Source organism: Juglans microcarpa x Juglans regia, chromosome 3D (genome assembly GCF_004785595.1).
Source record: "Juglans microcarpa x Juglans regia isolate MS1-56 chromosome 3D, Jm3101_v1.0, whole genome shotgun sequence".
In the NCBI taxonomy this organism is placed as follows: domain Eukaryota; kingdom Viridiplantae; phylum Streptophyta; class Magnoliopsida; order Fagales; family Juglandaceae; genus Juglans; species Juglans microcarpa x Juglans regia.
The window spans coordinates 15,360,532-15,380,309 of NC_054598.1; the positions used below are offsets into that span (position 1 = coordinate 15,360,532).

At 36.5% G+C, this 19,778-nt stretch overlaps 1 protein-coding gene across 25 annotated transcripts; it reads left to right on the top strand.

The window, feature by feature from the left end:
* Positions 1–1,064: 1,064 nt before the first annotated feature.
* On the top strand, positions 1,065–16,044 carry LOC121254900 (AMSH-like ubiquitin thioesterase 2). Of its 25 annotated transcripts, none has more exons than XM_041155110.1 (14): positions 1,071–1,724; positions 1,927–2,003; positions 3,560–3,597; positions 3,684–4,033; positions 4,295–4,384; positions 4,773–4,835; positions 4,932–5,006; positions 5,300–5,362; positions 5,518–5,658; positions 5,922–5,974; positions 7,071–7,220; positions 10,892–10,987; positions 11,863–12,044; positions 14,908–16,044. In XM_041155110.1, the coding sequence occupies exons 4-13, from the start codon at positions 3,746–3,748 to the stop codon at positions 11,951–11,953; spliced, it is 1,110 nt and encodes a 369-aa protein (XP_041011044.1). In that variant the 5' UTR covers positions 1,071–1,724; positions 1,927–2,003; positions 3,560–3,597; positions 3,684–3,745; the 3' UTR covers positions 11,954–12,044; positions 14,908–16,044. The 25 variants fall into 25 exon arrangements, with proteins under 25 accessions (XP_041011047.1, XP_041011044.1, XP_041011045.1 ...); XM_041155108.1 differs by having other exon boundaries at positions 1,072–1,724; positions 3,550–3,597; positions 3,739–4,033; XM_041155105.1 differs by having other exon boundaries at positions 1,072–1,724; positions 3,739–4,033.
* Positions 16,045–19,778: the final 3,734 nt, after the last annotated feature.

The window sequence follows — 19,778 nt, forward strand, 5'->3', positions numbered from 1 at the left end:
CGTCACTTGATTCAATATGTCTAATTGTAAAGTTATTTTTATTATAAAATAGATCTAACTAGAACTAAACATGAACCATCGAAATTGGTGGAGAACAAGTCGGCCAGCGGTCCAAATAACATGAAACTGACATGGGTCAGTTCGATTCCCATTCAAACCAGTGAACCAACCGATATAAAATATATATATTATTTTATTCATGCATAAAATGACGTGGTTTAACTTAATTCAGTTAAATGGCATCGTTTTACAACAAGTTGCTACAAAAAAAAAGAGCGATGTTACTCTGCCACTTAGAGTAGCCCGCTCCAAGTGATCGTTAGGCCAAATTGATCTTTTTATTTTTTTTAATTTTTTTATTCATATTTTTTTTATCATTTTAAAATATTTTAAAAAAATATAAAAAAAATCAATATACTAATAGTCACTTCCTTAACTATTAAATAAAGAAAAAAATTAAAATATATGATGTGTCAAAATACGAGAGCAAGTTGAGTGAATAAAATAGTATTTTTTTTAAAAAGAATTGAAACAATATTGTTTAGTTTAATACACCAAAAAACATTGTTTGGATTATGGCCCAAGCCCAAGCCCAAGCCCAAGCCCAAATCCAAACCCAAACCCTTCCTCCTAATGGTGTTTTTCTAATGGTGTACTTATCATAAATATAACTTAAAAAAAAAAAAAAAAATCACTTATCAATTCTTTTTGGCGATTCACTCTTTTTGAGTCCGGACAACTGGATCAAACGACGAGGTTAGAATCCATGTCGTAAGAAGAACGACAGAAACGACACAAAGATGCCAACGACAGCAAAAACGACATTGCATACCGATCAGCAATGAAAAATGATAAGCTCTTTCGAGTCGCGCTCCCAGCCGATCAGCAATTTTCTATTTACACCCGCGTACGGTCTTTGTTTACCTCTATCCCTCTCTCTCTACACGGTCTCTCTTGAAGCAACAACTGGTCAAGGGGACTGACATTTTGGTTGGTTGCCTAGAAAGTACGAGAATAAAACCATGAGCGAACCACATTTTCAGTTTTTCAGATTATAAGCTTCTTCGTGAACATGTTTAATAGCAACTAATTTTAAGAGAAAAAAAGTGACTGACTGCTAGTTAGCCATGCCCGCTGATCTTCTTTGTCTTAGGTTGGTTAATTCTTAATTTTCTGTACGTAGCTCATGATCAGCTGGCTTTAATTGAAATTTACTTGCAAAAAGAAAAGTCTCAAATTAGAACCAGACACAGTGAGAACTGTGTTTGAGAATAGATCATCGAAGAGAAGGAAAAAAAAAAAAAGACAAGTCTTCTAAAAGCAACGCCCTAAAATCAAACCATTGGAGCAGCTAAAATACACGCAGTGATAGAAATGGTGGGCCTCAAGTGACCGTTACTTGTTTGGCATGAAGTGGCCCCAAGAATTCGTGGGAGAGAGGGAGGGGGAAGGAAGGGGGAAGATCTGAAAGAGGGGAAGAAGTATTCGTGGGAGAGAGGAGGGGAAGAGGAAATCTTACGCGTGCGGGTGCATATATTTCATTCTTGCACCTCCTATGTGGCAAATTTGTATTGGTGGGTGTAAAAACAAAATTCCTACCCGACCGTCTTTAAGTTTTTCTCCTTTTCGATGAGTTTGATTTCAGGAAGAGTAAAGGAAGAAAAGCTCGCAAGCCAAATTCCGATCATCCTTAACTGCAGAATCGCCAACCACCTCATCAACAGGTCCTTTCTACGTTCTTTAATTAAATGATAACCATTTTTGTTTTTTTTTTTATTGTATATAATTTCCATATCCGAAGACTGAAAGCAATTTCTTAATTTCTATATTCGTTTTTGCTTGAAAACATCCTCTTGAAACTGACTTGTAATGACTCTTGTGAAATTATAATGCTCTGATTTTATGTTTGCTTTTAATTTCTCAAAGCTTGCTTATGGAAAAGATAGGTACTTTGGAGTATAAATACCAGATGACGTCTCTGATAACCAGAACTGTTCTGATTGGTGACTTTTTGACTTGGATTTTTTTTTTAGTGAGCAATTTTAGATGTTCGATTTGATTTCATTACAATGATGCTTTAAGATCAGGGCTTTGTACCTTGTTGCTCTCTTCATAGAATAGGTGTCTTAAAGATGAAGATGTATATGACTGAGGGAATTTTTTCCTAATTGGGAATTTCCATGTCTCATTGGTGATTTTTTTTATTGGCACTGGGTGTCCGAGAACAAAGTCCCAACTAATTCCGGAGGTGCACATGCCCTTAGCAAAGAGTTTTTCGTAAGTGCATATTGGGTAATTCAAAGAGAAGTTTCCCAAGTTCGATGACCCCTAGAAATTGTTTGTACTCAAGAGGATTTGAGCCTTAGACTTGGAGGGAGCATACCACCAAGTCCAAGGCTTTTACCACTTGAGCCAACCCTAGGGGGCATTGGTATTTTAATTTTAATTTTTTATTTTTTTATCGATAAACAAAATTTTATTGAGCATAAAGTAGACAAAGGCTTGAGTATACGGGACATATACAAGAGCATCGCCAATGTATGCAGTGATTTGAGACACTTTTTCTCTATTTTCTTTCTTAAAATGAAGGAAAAAATAGAGAAAATGTGTCCCAAGTCACCAATGAAACTTAGCAATTCTAAGGAGTGGCGTAGTGATCTTGGGGTGAGCTGTAGAAACCGAATATCCTGGGTCTGAAATTCCGTGTTCACACTCTTGACACAATTGGACTGGGGAATTTCACCTCCAATTAGCTGAGGTGCACTTGTGGAAAACTCCTTGCTGAGGACCTGTTCACTCTTAGGATTATTCATGACTTTGTCTCTGATCTGAATTGATAATTCATCAAAAGGAAAACATTGTCATAACAAGGTACAGAAACCCTGTAGGTGCCTGTCTTGAAACTGTATCGATCATATATCTAGAAGGGCAGATGATAATTAGTGAGTCAACATGTGCTAGACGTAAGATATAAGGGGTGTGTTTGCCACACAGATTCTAGAGTCTGGACTGCATATGTGATATAAATTTAATTATGAAATGTTTTCTTAAGTAAATTAGATTTAGCAATGTTTCCAATACTTGATACTGATTTCCCGGAGTCTGGTGAAGAACGTGCAAACAAATTAAAATGCTGCTAGTGGCCTGTGTTTCTCTATCTCATCAAGGTTATGGCATTTATGTGTAATTAAGATGAAAATTAAAGTGTAACTTGGCATTACTGTTGCTTCAATTATTTTACTTTTGACAGCAAAAAAGTTCTATGGGGCATGAAGAGCCATAATGACTGTTTACAGTCTGTTTTTTTCCATTGTTGGATCATTTTGCCCTGCATTGGGAACTCATGAATGACTCAAAAGTATCCAAGAGAGGAGCTATCTATCAATTAATTTACTTACAGATGTTGATCCTTTAAAACAATTCTTATTACTACCCATTTATTTGGAAATGGATTGAGCATCCATGGATAATCTTAGAGCTTAACTTGAATGGTCTATGTTGTTCAGATTTGCCACGACCCATCTTGAGCTTTTTCCTTATTGGCTGTAGTTCCTTTCAGGTTAGAAATTCTGGCATAACAGAAATGTGAGACCAAAGGTAATGAGAATTCACATTTTCCAGAGAAATTATGTTCATTTCCAGGAACCTCGGTACAAATTTCGAAGTTTACCATTTCTATGCAGAATCTTGTTAGTGCAGGCAGAATATTAATTTGAGTTCTGTTTCGCCATTATATAGCTCGAGGATGATTAACAAGAAGAATTCTGGGACGGTATCTATATATACAGTGGATTCTAAAACTAGTAGCTCTTTGCTTGAATTTCGTTGTCCAACAATTGAGAAAGCTTGCAAATGTCGGCATATTACAGTTCATACTGTCACATTGTCTTCTCCTTCTACTATAATCTCTTGTGTAGAGAAGGTACCTCAAGGTGAAACATCTTCACATATTACTGTTGCTGATTCAGAACATGGACACTCAAAGTTGTATGATGAGTCGATGACATCTAAGATCTTGCGAGATGTACATATAGTAAGAACACTTGAACTGAATGCCTTTTTTTTTTTTTTTTCTATTCTGTTTCCTTTTAGTTCTTTGTTATCTTTATTTTGTGGTAACACCGTACTTGTGCAGAATCATCTCTCTGAGCCTAATGCTTTTTAGCTTACCTGAAACAATATCTTCTTTTTCAGTTTTCAAGTTCCCTGAATTGCTTCAAGCACATGCCTTTTCCATGATTATGTCTGCCTTAGGTAATATGTGGCTAATAGGTGATTATTATATTCATGTTAGCCAACAAGGTTGATGGAGGATTTTCTTGAACTTTCTAAAGACAACACAGATAAGGATCTGGAAACCTGTGGCATTCTTGGTGCCTCTCTTGTAAGAATCATGCTTTCACACTAAATGCTAGATCGTGAATGTGTTTCATACAGTATGATTGGTCCAGTTATTGGATAGTTGTTCAATCGAAAAAAAGTTATTGGATAGTCTTTCTTTTGACCCAGACTTAGATGCTTTATGTTAGCAGGTTTCACCAATATTTCTGCAAGGTCTCTCATCTCTTCTCAGAATCTCAAATCTTTTGTGCCATCCTTTGCTAATAGCTATCTTAAAATAATCATGGGAAAAGTCACGATTTTTTTTATCTTTGGTTTAAGCCTTCTTTATTTGGTGTGCTTTCCTTGAATGTTAGAGAAGTGGGGATTGATTCAAAAGGATGATTTGCTAACTCGAAGTTATTATATGTTCGTCTCCTTCATGTGTCCAGGAAGAAGGAGTCTTTTATGCAACCACGCTTATCATACCCAAACAGGAATCAACTTCCAGTTCTGTTAGTATTCAGGGCCTTTTTATTCCCATTGATTGTGTTTTTGCGCAATTTCTAAATCCAGTTATTCTTGCTGCTGACTTAAATTCTGAATGACAGTGTCAGGCTATAAACGAGGAGGAAGTTTTTGCCATTCAAAATGAGCAATCACTTTTTCCTGTGGGTTGGATCCATGTATGCATACCTGTCCATGTTTTTCTTCGTATATTCCTTTGTCATTACTTCTTTTGTTCTCCCAATGCTCTCTCAAAGACACCTACTTGAAGATTTCTTGGGTCTTGGCATCAATAACACAATAAAGTTTGTCAAGATTGTCTGAGTTCACAATAATTAATGCTTTCAGCATCTATTGAGGGTTTTTTTTTTTAAATAATTTTTCCATATTTTTAAATCATCCAGTTTGTTCTGGATGAAACTTAATCAGTATTTGTTCACATGCTCACCTAACTTTTTTATTTCGTTTTCAGACACATCCGTCCCAAACTTGTTTCTTGTCATCAGTAGATGTGCACACTCAGTACTCATATCAGGTAATTTAGTCAGTCTGAATGCCCTTTTCATTTATTGAGGAATTACTTTCGTTTATTTCTTCTTTTTTATTTGAGAGACCCACATTAATCTTATTATTTCTGATGGCCTTGCAGAACTTAATAAATGTCTTTTGAATTAAAGTAATTTAAGACAGATTGGCCTCTTGGGTAGTTGTAATCTTGAAATAGCACTTCTAATAGATGGGGTTCTGCAACAAGGTTGGTGGTGCGGTTATATCATTTTATGTGACGAGCAGGTGTTAAGATCAAAAGAAACAACAGAAAGATTTGCGTTGGTATGCAAGTGATACATTCTCTTTGGGAAGTGCTCGTGCTTATAGATCACTTTAGTGTTTGTACTGATGTTGGGATTAAAATAATCACAACAAGATTAGCATGATTATAGTTCTTCTCACTTTCAACTAGTGCTCACGATTATAAATCCCTTCAGTGGTATTACCTGCAAAGGTAGATAATAGTTCATTCAGTAGTTTATTCTGGGTCCCAATTCACCGATGAGGAAGACAGACATTGAACTTCTTTTATATTTTATTTTCAGGTAATGGTACCTGAGGCTTTTGCCATTGTCATGGCTCCAACTGATACATCAAGGTGTGGAACATCTCTGTAGTTTAATGCTCACCAACTTCATTATTTTTAACCTTTATTTAGGGCCATGCTGTTTTTTTTTTTTTTTTTTTCCTTATTTCTGCATAGATTAGAAATAGAGCTCTCTAGGTGGTTAAAAACCAGTTACAAAAATTTTAACGCAGATGAGGATTAGTCGGTCTCGAGTTTGGAAAAAGAAAGTAAATGAAAATGAAAGGAAATCAAAGGCAATGATAAACTTCAAGGGCGATCAGCCTCCAAGCCTCAGACAAGCTAATTCACTTATATAGGGGTATAAGTGAATTCATGGGTCCAGCTAACAACAACAACAACAATCCAAGTGTCAGTACAAACTAAACCCATATACGGAGTAAGTGCTTTTGGTAGATATATGATATTAGTTTTAAAATCTGAGTCAACTGTGCTTTCCACCATGACTTCAACCAAAGTTCTTGGTTTCCATGCGGTGCCTTTAACATGAATGGGTTTGCTTTAGGTTAAAGTGATAGCACTCCACCAGTCCGTGGATTTCATCGTTTAGTCATTATTTATGCATCACTGGGCCAGCTCTACTGGTTCTTTTTTTCCCGTTCATTAATGGCCAGCCTTTAGCTCAGATTTGCATTTGATATCTAATTTATCCTGCTTTGCCTGCCTAGTTAACACCCTGCATCACTTGTAATGTCTTTTTCTGATACAAAACTGGTAGTTAATGTTCGTGAACCCAGAAAAACAAGTTCTCCAGTCATTTATGAACACAGTTCTCTGCTTATTCTTTTGAAGACTTCAGATAACTTCTGGGTAAAATGGTCCTTGATCTGTATTACAGAAGACTGTGATAATGAAGTATTTAAACACAAAGTTCCTGATTAGAATCTATGCATTAATAAATCAATTTATTCTAAAATACAATTTATTAGAATCCATACTGCTTAAGAGATATAAGTAAATAGAAACGCCAAGTGGATACTTCCTTTCTGTCTTTATTAAAATAAACATGACTGCTGCAGTGCAAGCAGTGTAGTCTTTTTTGAAAACTGATAGTCTAAATTATCTTGAGTTATGCTATTTAGAAACTTATGAAAGGAATTTCCTCCAGGAGCTATGGAATATTTCGGCTATCTGACCCTGGTGGCTTGAATGTGCTGAAAGAGTGCCAAGAGACGGGATTTCACCCTCACAAAGAGCTCGCGGATGGAAGTTCCATTTACGAGGATTGCTCTAATGTCTATAAAAATTCAAATCTGAGGTTTGAAATATTTGACTTGCGCTGATATGCCTACCTTTGAAAATAGGATTCTCCATGTTTGTGCACAGTTGACTGGTTTGTAGGAATTAGTAAACAGGGTCATGACCTGAGCTACACCACGGAACAGAGGTCAGCTCAGGCATGCGTCTCCCATAATGATGATATGTAAAGATATGTAAATCTCTTACATTAATTGTACCTGTGGGTAGCCCAAGTGGTAATGGCGAACTTGTGTGCATGAGCCCTATGTCACAGGTTAGATTCTCCCTAGGATCAAACGACGATTTATGTGGGAGGCTATGGCGGTGGGTTGCTACGTGAGTCTCCTCAGAGATTTAGATTCCATGAGTCCTAAGGGCTCTGCCGTGTGGTGGTTCCCCCCTCGTCAAAAAGAAAAAAATAGTATCTTCTCAATTTTCTCATTAAGATTATGAGGATAAATATTCAACAGCTTTAACAATAATTACGTAAAATATTTGAGAAGTGTGTTTATTACAAGTTTCTGAGTTGGATTGTGTAGCATTGCTATTTCAGTTGAATGGGTTTAGCTGGGAAAGTTCTCGATAGAAAGTTGATTTGAATATCTTTTGAAAGAAAATCATATCTTCATTCATCAACAATAAGGGAGAATACAAGTAGGAATCTCATGGAGATCAATTTTGACTCCTAAAACCCCAAAGCATCTTTGCTTAAAGCATGAGCTGCCTTATTACAATCCCTCCCAACATGGTTCACTGACCAATTTTCAAAACCTGCCAAAATAACTAAAGTTTCTGCTATAAACATTCCACAACAAGTATCATCAACTTGTTGCTTTTGAATCTTATCAACAACTAGCAGAGAATCTCCTTCCAATATAACATTTTTGAAGCCTTGCTCATCACAGAATTTTACTGCATAAAATGCAGCAATGGTCTCGACTAGCATAGGATCAGGGTATAAGTCATAATTCCTTCTCGTTGTGCCTATCATAGATCCTTCCCAATCATGAATAATGGCTCCAAAAACAGTCTTACAATTGACTTTATCTACTGTTGCATCCTAGTCGATCTTATGAGAATTTGTAGGTGGAGCCTGTCAAGTTGATTGAGCTTGATTTGTATTTGTTAGAGAAGCTTCGGTTATGCAGTTAGCCTGTTTAAATTCATTCATTAATGAAATAGATTGTTGCACTAAGTGATTGGGATGAGAATACAAGCCTGTGAAAACAAACTCATTCTTTCTTGCCCAAATTTTCCAAGTAGTTATAGCAAACTCTTCAATTAAACTCTGATCAAACATTCCAAGCAGCTCCTCCATAAATGCTTTGAAAGTAGAACTTTGTAAATTATGTTTTTGAAAACAAATAGAACACTGCCCCAGACATCTGTGGTTGAAATGCAATCTATAGAAAAGACTTGCAAGCTTGAGGAACATTGAGATTCCATAAATTAGTCCAAGGCACTGAAGGAGATTGGGACTTAAAAGATTGACCCTATTGCTGACTTTTGCTTACAATTCTGAAATGATATGCACTCTTTACTATGAACAAATCATTTGAGGTGCATCTCCATATAAGTTTATCAGGGCTTTGGCAAGACTAAGTGGAATTGTCTTGATAATTTCTGCTTCCTCTTTGAAAATATGGCCTGCACTAGTGGAGTATTCCATTGTTTTGTGGAAGGCTATATAACTGAGACCTTAGTATTTGGCTGAAGAAATCTTATTGAACCTGAATCTTGAAAGTAACAGGCCGAGGAATCCATTTGTCTTCCCAAATACAAATCTGTTCTCCATTTCCTATTCTCCAAAAAAGACTCTCATTTAACAAAGGTCTAGCAGCCAAAACACTCTGCCAAATATAAGGAGGTCTGCTACCCAACTTTGCTTGAAGAAAACTGGCATGTGGAAAATATTTTGCTTTAAGAACCTTAGCAACCAATGAATGTGGATTTTAAGAACCCTCCAATATTGTTTAGCCAACATGGCTAAATTAAAATCTTCAAAGTCCTAAAGCCAAGCCCCCCATCTTCTTAGACTTCCTCATATGATCCCACTTGATCCAATAATCTTACTCTCATTAGCCTGTTGACCCACCAAAATCTTCTAACAGCTTTATTCAATTGTTTAATAAGTTGTTTTGGTAGTTTAAAAAGACCCATACAATAAGCAGGTATAGCTTGGATAATGGATTTAATCAACACCTCTTTACCAACTTTAGACAGAAATTGAGTTTTCTAGTTGCTCAACCTAGCCTTAACTTTGTCAATAATATTCCTAAATGAGTTGGCTCTAGATCTGCCCACAGTGGCAAGCAATCCCAGATACTTTTCATAAGAAGAAGTAGCTTGAACTCCTGCAGCTCGAGTGATCAAATCTTTTGGCTCTTGTCTTGTGTTACTGCTGAAGAATAGTGAAGTCTTATCCTTGTTGAGCCTCTGACCCGAAGCTTTTTCATATAGATCCAATATCCTGGCCAACCTGCTCCACTCAATGCAATTAGCTTTACAGAACAAGTGACTGTTATCTGCAAAAAATAGATAATTGATCAAAACTTAGTGCCTTCCTAGTTTAAGCCCAGTGAGAATACCATCCCTTTCAGCTTTGTTTAATTAAGTAACTAAATGCCTCAGAGCATGTAATAAAGAGGTAGGGTGATAGGGGATCACCCTGCCTAATGCCTCTTGTAGGTTTGAAACTTTGCTGAGGTGTGCCATTTAAAAGGATAGAATAAGAAACTGTTGATACACATTGCATATTCAGGTCAATCCATCTTCTTGCAAATCCCATTTTCTTCATGACTGCCTCCAGAAAATTCCACTCAATCCCTATCATATGCATTGCTCATATCTAATTTGAGTGCCATATAACCTTTTCTTCCCTTCATTCTGCATTTCATAGTATGTAAGGCTTCAAAAGCACTAATAACATTGTCTGAAATGAGCCTACCTACAACAAATGCACTTTGGGTTGGTGAGATCAAATCTGGAAGAACTCTTTTCAATCTATTTGCCAGCACCTTTGCTATAATTTTATAAAAAACATTGCAGAGATTTATTGGTCTGAAGTCAGAAACAAAGGATGGCCTTTTATTTTTTGGTATTAGAGCAATAAAAGTCTGCTTCCATGATTAAGAACTTCCAAGACTACTTCATAGACACCAGGCCCCACAATATCCCAATGTTGTTGATAAAATCCAGGTGGAAAATCATTTGGTCCAGGAGATCTAAGAGAATTCATTGAAAAAATTGCCTCCTTTACTTCTAACTCAGAAAATTCTCTAGACAAACTTGCATTCATATCCTTAGTTACAGAATTATGTAAAAGACTAATGCAGATATCAATGTCTTCTGGATTAGAGGTAGAAAACAAATTTTGAAAAAAACCTTGGAAGGTATTTGTCTTCTTCCTTTGAGTAGCATATTTGTGGAAGAACTTTGTGTTCCTGTCACCATCCTTTAGCCAAGCTTGCTTAGCCATTTGTTTCCATTGAATGTGATCCTCCTTAAGAAGTGCATTTGTCTGTTTCTGCAGATTACTGATGTCCTAATTATACCTTCCATCATTAGTCTCTTGCAAATTCTTCAATTTCTTGAGCTGAGCTGATATAAGCTTAGTCTGCCCTTTTTGAAAAGTCTTGCTCCATTGTTTCAGATTAACTTGACATTTTTCCAGACTTGTGGTAACACTAGAGAGCAAATTCCTGCAACATCTCATGGACTTCCATGCTTCTTTGACAACATCAATACAACCTATTTGCTGAGCCCAACAAGCCTCATATCTGAAAGGTTTGCTCCTACTAACAACAAAATTAGTTGGACTTAGTGAAAGCAAAATAGGCTTGTGATCAGAACAGTTAGCAGCCAATGTAGACACTAAAAAGTGTTCAAAAATATCTAGCCATTCCATTTTACCAAAAAACCTATCCAATCTTTATTTGATAAAATCTGCTTCTTCCCTGCCATTACACCAGATATATTTATCTCCATCATTCTCCAAGTCTCTCAGACCACATTCCTCAATAGATTTTCTAAATACTTCCATCTAACCAAAAGGCCTCCTTGCAGCACCTTATTTTCATTTTGAAACATAATTTCATTAAAATCCCCCATGCATAACCATCCTTTCTTCTGATGACGCTTGAGAGCTTTAAGCAGACACCAACTTTCTTCCCTCTTTGCAGTCATTGAGTTGCCACAAAATCCTGTACAAACCCATTGTTTACCATCAATGGCCATAGTCACTTGGATTGAAATATGCCATTGAGCGTAAGAAAGTAATTCAACATCCAGATTAGATTTCCATAATAGAGCCAGACCACCACTTCTCCCTCTACTGCCAATGACAAAACTGCAATCAAAGCCAATTTGGTTCTTGATAATCTCAACTTTTTTCTCTACTACACTTTGCTTCAATAAGAAAAATAACTTGTGGGCGCTTAGTATTCACCAAATGGTGAAGGTCACGAATTGTTCAAGGGTTCTCAAACCCTCGACAGTTCCAGCTAAGGCAAATCATTGGTTCTAGTGGGGCTGCATAACAGCCACCACCATATCATTCTGCTTAGTGCACTTAGTAGGGGTGAGTCTCACTTTCTTATTTCTCAACTGACTGCCTCCTTCCATATTAAGAACAATAGTTAACTGTGGCCTTTTGGTTGCAGGCCCATTGGGAGAGACCTAAACCAAAGGCTGAGATTTTGTACAAAGGTCTTGTTTATGGGCCCCTGCCTTTCTTCTCCATTTAGTAACTGAGATTGAATGAGGCTTTTCATGAGGGACCCCCTGAAGATCTCCTTTCTACCCGCTGATCCAAGCCAATCTCAAAATCTTTGACCAAGTCATTGTCAGTTATTACCTCATGCATATGAATATTCTGATTCTCACTTTGGGAAGTCTGAAACACCGGACCCAATCAAGCTCTATTTTTATTTATTTATTTATTTTTAGTTCATTTTATTTTATTATATTTTCTTCACACGTTTATTTTTCCCACATGTTTTATTTTGTTTTCTTTTCTTTCTGTCTTTTTTTTCTTTTTCCCCTAGGTCATCCTTTGGTCCACTCCATGCACACACACGACACAACCTTTCATCCGCACACATGTCTCTCTAGTTTCCCTAGGGTTTTTCCCATCACTATATATAAACGGTATCAACCAAGCAATAGCGTGGCCGCAAACCTCCACTCAAGCCTCCTTTTCCACGCCGCTGCTTTGTGGGCAACCAAGACCAGCAACGGTTCACGGATACCGGCCACCACATCTCAAGCATCGCGTGCTTGTTCCCCTTATCCTAGTGGCAACCACGGGACTACTGTGGAAAAGCCATGCAACCCCCAGCCACAGCCCAAAAAGGAAACCATTGTCACGTTTAGTGACGCTGCTGAACCAGACCACCCAGTTGCACCGTAGCCCCTCTCTCCACCGTATACGAGCAACACCAAATCCCAAGCTCCATCGGACACCACCTTCCAACCAACCCTGCAAGCCCCATACTTTGTTTTATCCATCCAAAAACAGAGCAAGTTCTTGCTCAAGTCCTCCACTGAGTTTCCCTCTGCCGGCCTCTCACTCTCCCCATGCCCCTAGGTTTTCAGTCATGTTACACGACGGAAGCCATTGCACGCAACCCTGTCGCCACCGCACGCCATCATTTCTCTCTCTGCCTCTCTCGCTCTCCCTCCCACTCATCTCTCTCTGCCTCTCTCGCTCTCGCCGCCCAGCATAGGCAGCTTCGCCGCCGCACTCCCTCCCCAACTCGACAATCGCACCACCACGTTATTCTAGCCCAGCCGTCACACGCGGCCCTAACTTCTCCTGGTGTAAGTCCCTGTTGTCGCTACCTCTGTTATTTTCTGTGTTTTTGTTTCCGTTTCACTGCTAGTTTTCTCTTAAGAGTGTCTATATATATATATATGTAAATTGTTTTGTTTTTTTATGTGTATATATAATATATATATATATATATGTAAATTGTTAACCTAATATTCGAGTACTATTACCGGTGTATGTTTTAGATGTATTATTTCGGATGAGTGGTCTTTTTGGGGTTTATCTTTAAATGGGTTTTGCCTTAAGACTCATAAAATATTATTTTTGTGTAAATAATATTTTAATAATATTGTAACTAAAGGAAGTAAACCTATTTTTTTTAAGCGAGGAGTTTTTCATGACTTATTTAATGGAAATTTTAGTAACCAATGTATTCTTTTTATTTTTAAAATATTGTTAGTATTTTAGATATTTTGAATATTAATTTTTATTGAGTTATATAATTATCATAATATTTATTCGATAAATTTTCTTCTTCAATATGAATTCGATTAAGTAGATATTGATGGTCTTAGAAAATGATGGTATTTTAAGGTTATGAGGATTTTAGGTTTTGTGGATTTAAAATAGGTTCTTTTAGTATTTAGGTTTAAATATCGAAATAAGTGATTGATTGGAAATTTATAGGAATTACTTGATTATTTTATAGGTGATGATTGTTAATTGTCCGACATTTTTGAGGAAAATTCTGAAATGACTAAGAAGTCCAGGTAAGTAGGGTTCTTATGCTAGACTTTGCATAAAATAAAATGAACTGAGGTCTTTTTTGGAAAATGTGCATGTTTTGTTATGAAAAGAAATCTGGAAACAATCTCAAATATTTGTTCTGCATTACTCATGAGATTCTGTTTAAGAAGAAAGTATTTTCTGTCATGACTGGTGTAGACATGAGCTTATTTTTTACATTCTGTTTTTGAACTTTGAAAAAGAGAGCGAATATGAAATTTTGTGCATAAATTATGTTTTGTGATCTGATTTTGTTCTATTCTGAAGATGTTCTGTACTCTGATATGATGTGATTTATGAAAACCTTTGGCATGACTTTCTGATTCTGTTCTGACTCTTATTATGATTTTGATTCTGTTTTGCTCTGATGTCTGGCCCTGTCACGTGATACAATAGTGAACGCTGGCCCTGTCACGGGATACAATAGTGACCTCTGGCCCTGCATAGGATATAATAGTAGTTTTCTGTTCTGTGTGCAATCGCCTTGGTAACATTGTGATTTATATTCTGCTTGGCTTTCCGCAGGATGCACAACCCTACCATGGGGGTTAAACATGGACTCTGTTCTGATATGATGCTCTGATATGATATGATAAGATGAAGATGTTCAGTCATGTTGTGGCAAATGAGTCTTTAATTATGAAAAGTTGGTTTCTGAATATAAAATGTTTGAAAAGTCACCCTAATTTTCTGATAATATGTATTTTTGAGATTTCCATGTTGATACTGAAATGTTTTGTTTCCGCATTCTGAACTTTGTGAAAACGCTCATGTTTACACCCTAGTATATGCCTTCTGCTTACTGAGTTGTTGATAACTCATCCCTTCTCTCCATATATTTTTCAAATGATTTTAAATAGTTTAGCTAAGGATCAGGATTATGGAGCATCGATGAGATGATTATTTAAGCATGGTGGATTACTCATAGAGGAATTCTGAGAATCGGTGGATTTTATTAAGAGATTTTTGTAGTATTCTGATGACTTTATATTTTTTAAGTCTGCAAATGTATTGAAAAATTGTGAGTTTTAAGTTATAGGGAGTAACTCTTCGATCCCTGCGGGACCGGGGCGTTACAAAGTCAACTTGTCACTGGCCTCCACAGTTACAGGATTAATAACATTAACTTTTTCAACCGTTTCCTTTTCAGTAACTACAACTTCATTGTCCCGAGATTCCTCCGCATATGATGCACCAGATTCACTCCTGTAATTACTCCTACTGTTACCACCATTGTTTCTATCAAACTCATCGGATTCTCTTTGCCGGTGGGAAGAACTGTTATGGTTTATGCACCAGTATTTTTTGGAAACGAGACCACTAGTAAGTAAAGATGAAAGCCTGTAGGCTGTAGCCAAGTAACATACTGAATTTTGCCAGCTTGCTCGTCTACAGACTTACATGAGTTATGAATATGCCTTATTGTGCCACAATTGAAACAAAAGTTCGGGAGCCTTTCATACTTGAAACAAATCCAGTGCTTCTTACTGTTAACATGAAGAAATGTACCTCGTAACAGAGGTTTGGTAATATCGACTTCAACTCGCACTCTTAAACAAGAACCCCGACCTACCCCTTCCTTGTTAGCATCAACAGAAATGACTTTGCCAATAGATGATCCAAGCAAAGACCCCAAATCACGAGTCATTACTGCCAGTGGAATATTATGCATTTGAATCTATAATGGTTCAAACGTGAAATGAATATCTTGTGTTGATAGGCTTCCATCGAACTCCTGCAAATTCATGAAGACTCTATCAAACATCCACAACCTACCCTTTAAAACCTTTTCGTTATCTCCAAGATTATGAAATTCCACCAAAAACTTATTCACACCCATCTCTTTGAAAGTGATCCATCCAACTGGTCTCCATATTTTGGATAAAGTTGAACGGAAAGCCTCCTAGTTGACTAACTTATCAGAAATGATCAAAGCTAGAATGCTGCGTTTTCCACGTAAAGTTGAGACATCAACAGTATCCTCAGGTACAGCCAGAACATGACTCTCTTCTTCCGTGAGTGTTAATCCCTCCCATTGCTTTGTTAGCTCCTCTTGCATTCCTTAACACCACTTCTCTTTGGTAGGAAAACCTCCAAGAGACACCAGCTTTATAAAGACAAAGCACCACCACCTCACCCTTTCAGAGAAAAGAGAGGAACCTCTACCATGTATATATTCTGAACATTATTACCTGTTGATTTGAATATCATATGTTGTAGATTGAACTTGAATATCAAAGTTCTCGATTATGAGTTTTTTAATTTTAAATAGAAGTATATTTTAAAATAAACTTGAACAATATTTTAATTATTCTTGTTTTTGCTTTATTATGGTTAGAAGTTGGACTTGCATCAAAATTTCACAGCTCAAATCAGGTGAAGGTGCTTGTGTCTATGGTGATGTGATGGTGACAGTGGGTGACATGGGAATAGAGTAGCACTAGTTTTGTGGTGTACATGATTGGCCTGAGTTAGGATGTGAGAATATTAATTAGTCTGATCTGCCTAGTTTTGGGACTCAAGATATCTCAGCTCTTCTGAGATATTCTTGTACGGGTGAGAGTAGCCTTGCATCCAAACAAATTTGAACATATCTCAAACACTCCAAGTCAGAAACATGTGATTTTCTACACTGTTTGCGTGAAAGGACTCCACTAACACTCAAATTTCTCCCAGCAACCCTTCCTTTCTCTCCCTCTCTGTCGGCACTCCTTCACACTTTGCTTTTCATTTCTTCCCCAAATCACTTTTCTCCCATCACAGTCCAAGCCATGGCTTCCCTGAAAGAATCCCCCCACAGTGAAAACTGAAATCTATCGAGACTCCGTAGCCTGACCTCTCTCTCTGCAATGCTATCTCCTCTCCCTCCCTCTCTCTCTATTTGCAATGTTATCTACTCTCTATCCCTTCTTCCATCGAGGCGAATCTCTCAATGGTTCGTGAGCCTCATCAGGGCTACGTGCTCCATGGTTCATCTCATTGCCAGCTTTAAAGATTCCTCTACCACTGGGCTTTGGCAGGGTAGCTGTCTATGGGAGATTCAAAATCTCCCCTACGATCTGCCTCCCTGTCAACTTGTGCCCCAAATTTCTCAACCTCCATTATAAACCAGCCATACCCAAAGCCACAATACGCACCAGCTCAACTTCTTTCCCATGGCTTCTTTCTTCCCTAACATTAAAAAAAAGAGGGAAAGTGTAAAAAAATTATAAATAAATCAATAAAACCTAAAAAATAGTAAAAAAATAATATCCAAAGAATATAAAGGAAGAATTGGGAAGTTATGGGTTCATTTTAAAAGTTATGGGTTCCCCAAATTAATATTGAAGTTTTATTAACTTCTTTCTTGGAAAATGATAGACTTATAGAGAGAGTACCCATTTTTTGTACCGAAATGTATCTTTTTTTTTAGTATTTGTGTTTGTTTATTTTTTAGTATAGTGTTTTTTATTTTTTTGTAATTAAAAAAATACACAGAAAAATGTTTTTTTAAAAAAATACTTCAATACATCTCGGTACAAAGTGTCTGTGGCTTCTCTCGATGTGAGTAGCACTATCCTATCTTTTCTTCATTTTTGTTTTATCCCAACTCTGATCCACTAACTGCAGTTTCGCTCTGATATCTATGTCACATAATGGAGTCAGAGTTAAGGACATTCCAACCAGCCATGCTACCTATTATTCTTTTTACTATCATTCTCCAACCATCCCATGATATTAGAGCTGAAAATTAAACCAACCAGTTCTCAATTTGTTTAAAATCGGCTGAACTAATTGATTAATGACGAGAAAATTGGCCGGATCTTTTTTGGTCAGTTCGGTTGTTTCCGATCAATTTTGCATAGTTTTTGGATTTTTTTAACTAAGTCTAGATTGTTAATTTGGGGCCCAATTAAAGTCGTAATTTCATCCACTCACATTTTAAAATCCATTTTTAATATTTAAGATTCATTTTATTTTTTTAAACTATATTTGTAATGTTAGGTTAAAAAAAACAAATTAGAAATAGTATAATAGTAAGTATATACTAGATAACTAAAAAAATACTCCACTAGATGTTTAATACACATTACAAATACAAACCAAATTGTTTGTTTGCACCAATGCACCATACAAATATTGCTAAATAAGAAAATTAGAAAATATAAGATAAATAATTTTCAACTTCGTTCTTCACTCTTGCTGCTTTAATCTTCAATGGTTATAATATTTGATTGTGCACCCAACTTTATATAAAAACAAAGATAAGAATAAAAAATCAAATAAGAAAGTCTAAAATTAAATTATAAGAACAAATGAATATTGAATGAATATAAAAACTTTACATGATTCCACCAAGAAGCTCTCTATATTATATATAGACTATTGAATATCAATTGGTGTAGACATATGTTTCAACCAATTTTGAGCACAAATAAGGGGCTCAACAGTTCTCGGAGCCAATTAACTCCAAAAAGGGTCAAGCACATGACCTCCGATACTACATGCTGACTCGGATGCAACCATGCAACAAGTCTTGTGCAATTCTCGCAAATATAGGATAGTTAGTGTAACACCCCGCTTAATTAATCATTAAATCAACCCTTGAACATTTTAGATTAGGCTTATAATTTTGGGTTATTACTTACATTAGGGTTGATGCTGAGGTTAGCCTTAATCTTGACACTTAGTACTGTTAAGTTAATGATTAGAAAAGCAAGTCCATTGGTGAATTTAGTGAGGGTTTTAGGACCTTAGAGCATCCATGGGCCTAGCCTAATATCCCTTAGGCCATGAATCCACACACTTGGCCATTTTAAGCCCAAAATGCCCAAAGCCATGTTTGGATTTTTTCACTATTCAACTTAAAAGCCCAATGCACCATACTATTGGTTTCCTTAAGCCCAAATCATACCCTAAGTACGTAAATAAAGTTTCAAAAATTGGCCAAGACTATTAACCATCATACTTGAGGTTAGTGACCTTTAGGCCATGCTTTGAAGCTTAATTGTACTTAATATTTTCTTAAACCTTCTAATTCAAATTTTCTTGAATTAATAATCCATTAAACTATGATTAGGCTCGGTTAATACCCTAGCTAAACCACCCCACATGTTATTAAGAAAAATGACATATCAAGCCCAAACCTTACATCAATTGGTTTTGTATATTATCATTTGTAATACTTGGACTGTTTTACCCTTGGACCCAACATTTTTGTGATTTTTTCTCAAGGGTAATATGGTCCTTAAATACCTCATGAGACCCTTGCAAACCCAATTTGAGCTTTGGATGAAAATAATTACACAAACCAACTCAATGAACCAAACCAGGTGTACATTGATCTAGTTTGTGTAGGAACTGAATGGGTTGGAATTTAACCAACTATCTGCCATGGTTTGAACTACCATTGATGGGAACCAAGGTGGCCCTAGTCTTAAAGATCCTTTGCAACTTTCAGATGGACCAATTATAAGGTCAAGAGCCAAGAAGATCAAGGAGGCAATGGAAAGATTGATGCAATCCACTAAGGACAAGTTTAGCAAGAGCCAACATTCAAGATGGGCTTGAAGGATGAAGATCAAGTTTTGATTCATTTGATAAGCTATAGAAGAGGGCAACCACATGACTTAAAGGCTTTGGGCACTTGAATGCTTTCAACATGTTTGACTCATTTAAAGGACTTATTTTATTAGTTTAGAATAATTGAGTTTATTATGAGAAGGATTTAAGGGGGGCCAATGCAAGGGCATATTGGGAAAGTTAATATTTTATTGAACTAGGGTTAGGGTTTTATTGTAGCAAGTACTATAGCCACGGCACTGTTCATCAGGGGCATTTTTGGAAAAAGAGGCTTTATTTTGGCTAGGGTTTAATTAAGTTTTGTTTTAAATACTTTTTGTTGCCTCATTTTAAGAAGTTTATGAAATTTGATGAATTTATTCATTGTGAGTTGAATTTATCTCCTCTTATTCTTGATTGAACTTTTGAACTTATCAAAGGTAAATCACAACTTTTGTGGCGTTCCTCCTTGTAATCTGG